This window comes from Motacilla alba, chromosome 4A, assembly GCF_015832195.1.
Source record: "Motacilla alba alba isolate MOTALB_02 chromosome 4A, Motacilla_alba_V1.0_pri, whole genome shotgun sequence".
Lineage (NCBI taxonomy): Eukaryota > Metazoa > Chordata > Aves > Passeriformes > Motacillidae > Motacilla > Motacilla alba.
In genome coordinates, this window is record NC_052045.1 from 17,521,331 (window position 1) to 17,529,025 (window position 7,695).

Genomic DNA, 7,695 nt, shown 5'->3' on the forward strand with positions numbered 1-7,695 from the left:
CATGGCAGGCTGGAAAGAGAGATAAACCAACAGAGGATGGAGATTCTCAGCAAGGGGGGGGAAATGGAGCAGAACAGGAGAAAAGATGACTTAAAACTCCACAGTGCACCTTCCACTCAATGAATATCACACCCCCTGTGCTGCAGGAGAAGAGTCAGGGATCACTTAGGCAGATCTGAGCTGGAAGTTAATTTACTGAGTGGGTAATAGGCTGGTAAATTAGATAATATGTCAGATTTGCTGATCCCTTAATACCCACACATCCACTCATAGCTATTATACTTTGATGTAAGCTGTAATTGGACATACAAACAAAAGTATAACAATGAACACAAAACTATAATGATTAACAAGACTACAATTAGGTGGAACATCTAATTCATAGCTCTGGTGGCTGCTGGTGACCACCTGAGCAGCTTTTCTCACCAGTGATGTTCTCCATCTTTCTCCACTCCTGCTGTTACATGGTGGGGGCACAGTTAAAGCTGCACCCCATAACTTTAATAAAATTACGGATGCAGGTATTTGAGGGACTGTGCATATCCTCTATAAATAGAGAACCATAAAGGGCTCTCATGCAAACACATCCTTTCCCAACACATCCAAGTACAGTCTCAGAGGTCTCTCTGGGATGTATTTCAAAACAACAAACATTTTGTTCAGTGTCAAGACAAATGTCTTGGGTCTTCCCAGTATTACATTCACAAATAAATCCTTGTTGTTTCTGCACAACACATGTGGCAGCAGTGACAGTTTGCCATTTGTTCCCGTTTTGCTGGGCCCATACTCCAGGATCTAACAGAGCACAGCTCCATGCTGATTCAATCCCAATGCAATGATTTGGTTTATAGGACCATTTAGGCTGGACAACACCTCTAAAATCATCAAGTGCAACCATCAAACATTGCACAGACTTAAGATAAAAGCTGTGGTCCTACTTCTGGTGTGGTCATAAGCAAAATTTAGTAGATGCCACCAAGATAAGCAATACTTTTTTAATTAAAATAAATATTTTTAAAATACTTTGTGAGTTGAAATTATTTACCCAAATTACCTTTTGAAACTCAGTGGGTAAGGTGCCCTCATCTCCTTCCCTTTTTGTTGTAGTGGATTACAGCTGAGCTTGGGTACAGCAGAGAGCCATGGAAACATTATTCAGGGTGATGCCAAGTGCATTCACAGTTAGGCGGGGGTCCTTTCCAATAATTCTTTGACAATTTCAATAATTTAGACAACATACCAGCCAGGAGACATTGACCAGTTCCTAATGCCAAAAAAGAAGATTTTAACTGGTGCTCTGCTCATACAAATCACTTGTTGCCAGACTTAATTTATTTGCCAAAACCCCAGCATCCATGCTGTTTATTTAATACTCCTAATCCTGTTCCTGGGATGCCAGTCACAGCTTTCCTGGCTCATTTTGGAGAGGTGAGGGCTCACCTGTGAGCAGCCCTGGGCAGATGTATCTAGGAATGATAAGCAGGTAGATTTAAGGGCAGAGATATTAACCAGCAGCAACAGTTCCACAGGCCTGGGGCTTCACCATGGATTAAGGATCACTTGTTGCTGGCCTGTCTTTTTAATACCATTGGGCTCAGTTTCAGGAATCTGTGGAGTTAAGATTGCAACAGGCCCAAGAGGTAGTAGGATACATTGTGGGGGTTAAGGTGAGTTTTGCTGTGTTGATATAAACAATCCTAGTTTAAATTATAGCTCCAAGATAAACAGATAAATTATGTCAGATATATTCCTGTTTCTCTTCCCGTGTATTCCTCTCCTGTAACACTCATTGAACAGCTACCAGCCTGCTTAGATCTACACCCCATTTCAAAGGAGCCAGACTTAAAACTAAACAAGTAAATTTCCACTTCATTTTTGGGGGCTTGTCTTTCATATACTGTGCTTACATTTCCCTCTGCCAAATCCACATTAATGGGTGGGACTCCTAAATTTGTACAAGTACAGCTTGCTTTTTAGTGATTGTCATTGCATTGCACTCAGGCTTGAACATGATGACAACCATGATCACATTGATTTGTACAAAGAAAAGACCTGGGGGTTTTCACTCCATGCACCAGGATTATTGATGGATAAACTAGAGCTGGGCCAAAGGGCTGGCTTTTGGTATAACCCAGTGTGGGTCCTGGAAAGGGAAACAGGACAAGTCTCAGTGGGGAGACTCCAAACTGGTTACCCCTTCTAGTGAGCAGCTCAGGTGCATCCACCCAACCTTCATGTGGTGTTCAGCTCCACTCTTGTCTTTTGGTTGGTCTCTTTTCATAATGGGACGGTTTCAGAAGAGCAAGGGTTCCACCTGCAAGGCCTGGGGGTCTGTGGGAGCTGAGAGGGTTAAAAGTTGCTCAGTGAATATACAGGCAGAGCAGTCGTTTGGCTCAGGCCCAAGGATCTATTCCCTTGCACAGTAAGCTGTTCAGTGTGTGATGGAACATGATTCTTTGTTAGAATCTGGTTCCCTCATTAAAAAATACCCCTGGTCCCCAAAAGCCACCTCTGCTTCACCTTGGGTTTCATATGATGTCCCCTAGTCAAAGAGACACAACAAACAGCTAGTTCCACACTTACCAGGCTTCTGTCCATATTTTTCTTGCAAATTATCCAGTTGAAGAGGGTCCCACAGAATGGTTCTTGTGGTGCTTCTTTAGTTACCGGTCACCACGACCTTTTTATGAAAATCCTTTTGTCAGGATTTTCTTCTCCTGAGAAGCTGAGAGGGCCTCAGGAACAAGTGTAAACAATAACTATCTGCTGCTGTGGAATGCAACTGGTGCTTCCTTGATTGGTCAATGTGAGGTGTTTCTAATTAATGACCACTCAAGGAGGCAGCCGGGTCAGACTCTCTGGGAGTCACAAGCCTTTATTATTCATTCCTTTCTATTCCTGTCTCGCTTTCTGATGCACCTCTCTGTTCTTTCAGTATAGTTTTAGTGTGGCATTTTTAATATAATTTATCGTAATATAATAAACCAGCCTTCTGAAACATGGAGTCAAGATTTCTCCATCCCTCACCCTTGTCCTGGCTGCCCTGCAGACCACAGTTACCCCCTTGGGGCCCAAGGGACACTCCTATTTTAATAAGAGGGGCCACCTCAAACTACAGTTCACTCTCTTTACTATTCTCATCGCTAAATTCCCAGTCAAGGTCCCTTCCAGCATCTCCATCCCAATCTTCTGGGGATGCAATTAACTAATGGATCTTTATGGGACCTAGTATATCAGATCATAAATTCTAATTTGTCCTCTACTCTTTTTCCTTCCCCCCACCCCAGTTGTTTCTGCAATTGTTCTATTCAGAGATAACAGCTCTTTTTGTCACTTTCTTTGTTCAACCTCATCTTGTAACATTCTCATTTCCTTTTCTTTGTATTCCTTACAATGACACGCTGCTTCCAAACACATTTACAACATCTTGCATATTATTTCCTTTTCTTTACCATTTTTTCAGTGTCTCTCTCATGCAGTTTAACTGTTCCTCTATCTTTACTCCAATTATACCAATTTTTGGATGCTCAATCCTCAAAAAGTCTTGGAGAAGATCTTATTCCATGCCAGTAATTGAATCTGCCACCCTACTGACTGTGGCAATTTTGTCACAGGAGAAGAGCCAGCAATCACTCAGGTGATCACTGAGCTGGTGGTTAGTTTATGGAATTCTAATCAGCAGATTTAGGTGTGCAAATCTCAGTCCTGCATTCCACCTGCCTGCAGCAGAGACAGCCTCAAAGGCTGGACCCCACCAAAGGAGACAGGACAGGAGGATTTAGTGCTTACCCAGCCAGGCATGTCACTGCCCTGGCAGCAACAGGCCAGCATGTCCCCAGAAGCTCTCTGGAGACCAAAACCAGGGGAAGAGGAGTGCAGAGGCGTGGAGGGCACCCACACAAGTGAGGCTGTCCTTTCCTCCCCACACACATCCCCAGAACCCACAGCACCTGCAGCTGCCCTGGAACGGGATCTCCAGGTTTGGGACCTTCCCAGCTCCAACCATGGCCCAAGGAATGCAATCCTATTGCTGTGCTCATCCCAAAGCTCTCACATTCCATTAAAAAAATGGAATTAATTCCCATCCAGCCCTTTCCCATCCCTGAGGTTCCTCCAAGTTTTCCCCTGTAGAGAAGCCAAACTCAGCACTACAACCAACCAAAATCTCAGAATTCCAGCTGCCCTTTCATCCTTCAAGGGATCTTGGAGCATAATTCCTGCATCCCGCTAGATAAGGAAGGGAAAACAGGAATTCCAAAATCAGGCAATCATTTAGAACCTCAGAACACCAATAAACCCCTAAAACAGGAGCCACATCTTGCGTAGGATTCCTTTCCACGGACACAACCTTTGGAAAATCCACCCGTACCTTCCAAACCCAAGTGCTTGGAGGTTTGGGAATCACTTTCAGGTGGCAGCAGCTCCACGTCCCCAATCCCACCTCTTACCCAGACGATGGATTCCCACCCAAAGCTGCCTGGGGCACCTCCCACCCCACAGAGAACACCAGGAGGTGACAAATGCTTCTTCTCTTTATTGGGATCACTGGGACATTCCCAGAGGACAGAGCCTTTTCCGGCACATCCACAGGAGCATTCCCAGGGCACTCAGGCTCAGGAGGGTGGCTACTGTCAGCAGGAGCCCCTGGATCACCACAGGAATTCCACCAGCAGCACCTGGAAAGGACAAAACCCTCTCAGCATTCATTCATTAGCTTCCCATCCTCCAGCCAATCCTTGGGAATCTTTGGGAAGGAACCCATAGGGCAGCTCTGGGGGATTGTTCCAGAAAACCGCTTTGTGAAATCCCTGGGAACTCACAGTGGGAGCAAGCCCTGGGTGATGCCTGGAGACACAGCCCCACAAACACCCCTACCTTGGGGGGTGTTCCCAGCTGCTCCTGGACTTCCAGAGGGGCTCCTTAATCCCTGAGCAGGCTCCAGGATTACCAGGGGTCCCACAGAGACATCAGCCTCAGTTGGCCCTGAAGGAATGGAAAAGATGGGAATAAGTTCCCAGGAGAGAGAATACCTGCTTGGGCTGGAATTTGGGAATTACAGAAAGATGGACACCAGAAGAACAGAATCCCAGGGATTTTAAATGCATGGACATAGTCAGGATACAATCATGGAATGGTTTGGGATGGAAGTGGCCTCAAAGCCTATCCAGTGCCATGGGCAGGGAAACATCCCACTATCCCAGGTGGCTCCAACCAGGCCTGGGACACTTCCAGGGATGAACAACGGTGCCAGGACCTCCCCACCCGCACAGATTTTTTTCCCCCGATATCCCACTCTTTCCTTTTAAAATCCCTTCCCTAAGGACACCGGAAAGGAGCCAGGACTGTCCTTAAAGTGAGCCAAAACCCCGCCGGCCCGGCGGGCCCTGGGGACACCTTTGGGACACACCTCTCTGCCCGGGGCCGTCCCTCCTGACGCGCCTGCCCATCCGTGCGGCCGGGGCGCGGAACTCCCGGGAATCTCCTCTGGGAGAGGGACAGCTGCCGGTGTCACAGCAGCTGCAGATGGCCGCCGTGCCCTCCAAAGGTGTCCACCTGGAACAGAGTCACCTGTGACCCCTGCCGCGGGCGGGCGGGTCCCCTCCCTCCCCGCGGCAGGGACACTCACAGCCCGCTGGCTCTGCTGAAGGAACAGGCTTTGTTCCGGGCACTCGGGGCTTCAGCCGCCGGCGACACCCGCAGGTGGCAGCTGATGTAGAGCTGGCAGGGGAAGGCAAGGAAAACCCGTTAATCTCGGAGATTTTAGGGCTTTTTTTCCCCATGGATAAACGGAGAAAGGAGGAGGGATGGAAAAAACACTTCACCAAATTCCCGGTGTCTCCAGCGAATTTAAAGGCATCCACCAGGAACCGCAGCGACTCCGGCCGGGGCCGCGGGGACACGAAGGCTGAGCTGGTGTCCTCTGCCCTGCTGTCCACCAGGCACCTGGAGAACGGCAGGGGATCACCCGGGATGCCCCCAGGAGCCCGGGATTGCCCGGGCAGCCCCGGAGCCCGGCCCTACCCGGCCAGGTCGATGAAGGCGTAGCGAGGGGACACGCTCCTGTCGGGGGTGGCGGTGGCCACGCACTGATCCACGAAGAGTCGCAGGGGCACGTGGCCCTCCGAGGTGACATCGGCCTGGAAGCGGAGGCTGTCCCCAAGCTGGAAGCCATTGGAGAGCCTCTCCCTGCTCCACTCATCTGGAATGCAGATCCCAAGGAATGGGGTCACTTTGGGGAGCGTGGGACCTCTTAAATGTGCAGCAACCCCCGTGGGGTGGATTTGGCTCCACTGGGGCTCCCAGGATGTCCCCGGGAGCCAGCAGGAAGGGGGAGCTGGGGGACACGAGGCCACCAGGGCTGCACCCACCATCCATGAGGCGCAGGGAGAACTGGAGCCGCTCCTCTACCGCCACCGTGGAGCGGAACGGGGCCCACGTGGGGTGCACGGCACCGCTGCTCACGTTGCTCCTCCTAAAGGGAAGCAATGGGAATTGCCTGGGGTGGCACCGGCACCTCAGGGCCGTGGCAGCACGGGGACAGCCCCCACCACTCACCTGGGGTAGTGACACTCAATGGGGACCTCAGCAGGGGTGGCCCTCACGATAAGGGGGTTGCCAGAACGGGTGGGTTTGTAGAACAGGGTGGTTCTGTAGATCAGGGAGTCCGAGGTCACCTAGAAAGAGGATTTGGGAGAGGGGAAAAGTCAGGAAAACAAACTCGGCACCAGCAGGAACTGTGCTGGGACACAGAACCACATTCCCAATCCTATAGGACGCCATGGAGCTTTACACTGGCATCCCAACAAGGCTCCAGCTTGAAGGAGGTCACAGAGCCTCCAGGATTTAGGCACAGCACATCAGGACCCATTATCCCATCAATTCCTGCATCCAATCCCAAACCCACTACTGAGCATGTGCCTCATCCAGGACCTACACTCCCCAAAATCCACCCCTGCTTTGGGCACTCCTCACCCCAAACCCGCCAGCACCCACACCAGGGCACCTCCGGGGTGACACCCTCTCCTGGCCCCGGTGCCACTCACCTGCAGGGTGCTGCCACACTCGTGCAGCGCGGCCACGAAGGTAACAAAGGCCTGGGCAGGGTTTGGGGGCAGGGGCGGGCAGGAGGCCGTGCCCAGGCTCAGCTCCGCTGCCCGCACCGGGCGCCCGGTGCCAAAGAGGTCCCTGCGCACGGTGACCGCCAGCTGCCCCTCCTGGCAGCGCACGGCCACCGCGGGGCGCGGGGACAGCGCCCGCAGCTGCGACAGATCCACCCGCGCCCAGGGCTGCGACCTGGGGGAGTCACCCCGCAGCTGCCACGTCCCGGAATTCCGCGAGGGAAAACCCCAGGGATCGGAGGATGCGGCCGAAGCCAACACCCAGCAGAGCAGAGCGACCCCAAAGCGGCTCCCGAACCCCATCCTGACCCCAGGAGAAGCAGCGCATGGCAAACGGGCTGCTCGGGAGCTTTTTATGGGAGCGTCCGGGGGGGATTTCCCCGCCGGGGTAACGGGATCCAGCTGGGGATTCCACTCGGGATAGCGGGATCCAGCTGGGCATTCCACTCGGGATAGCGGGATCCAGCTGGGCATTCCACTCGGGATAACGGGATCCAGCTGGATCCCATCCCTCCCCCTGCAGCCGGGCATTGTCCCGTTTGTCTCATGTCCCGCTCGGCTGCGGTGGCACCACTGT

General features: G+C 51.6%; 1 protein-coding gene across 1 annotated transcript; it reads right to left on the reverse strand.

Moving 5' to 3' along the window:
• Positions 1–4,542: 4,542 nt before the first annotated feature.
• On the reverse strand, positions 4,543–7,421 carry LOC119695077 (zona pellucida sperm-binding protein 3-like). The gene is made up of 9 exons (XM_038122919.1): positions 7,044–7,421; positions 6,556–6,674; positions 6,369–6,472; positions 6,022–6,199; positions 5,823–5,943; positions 5,627–5,718; positions 5,375–5,553; positions 4,876–4,983; positions 4,543–4,676 (listed from the first exon to the last, which is right to left on the reverse strand). Exons 1-9 carry the CDS (start codon positions 7,419–7,421, stop codon positions 4,543–4,545), a joined length of 1,413 nt encoding a protein of 470 aa, XP_037978847.1.
• Between the last annotated feature and the right edge of the window lie 274 nt (positions 7,422–7,695).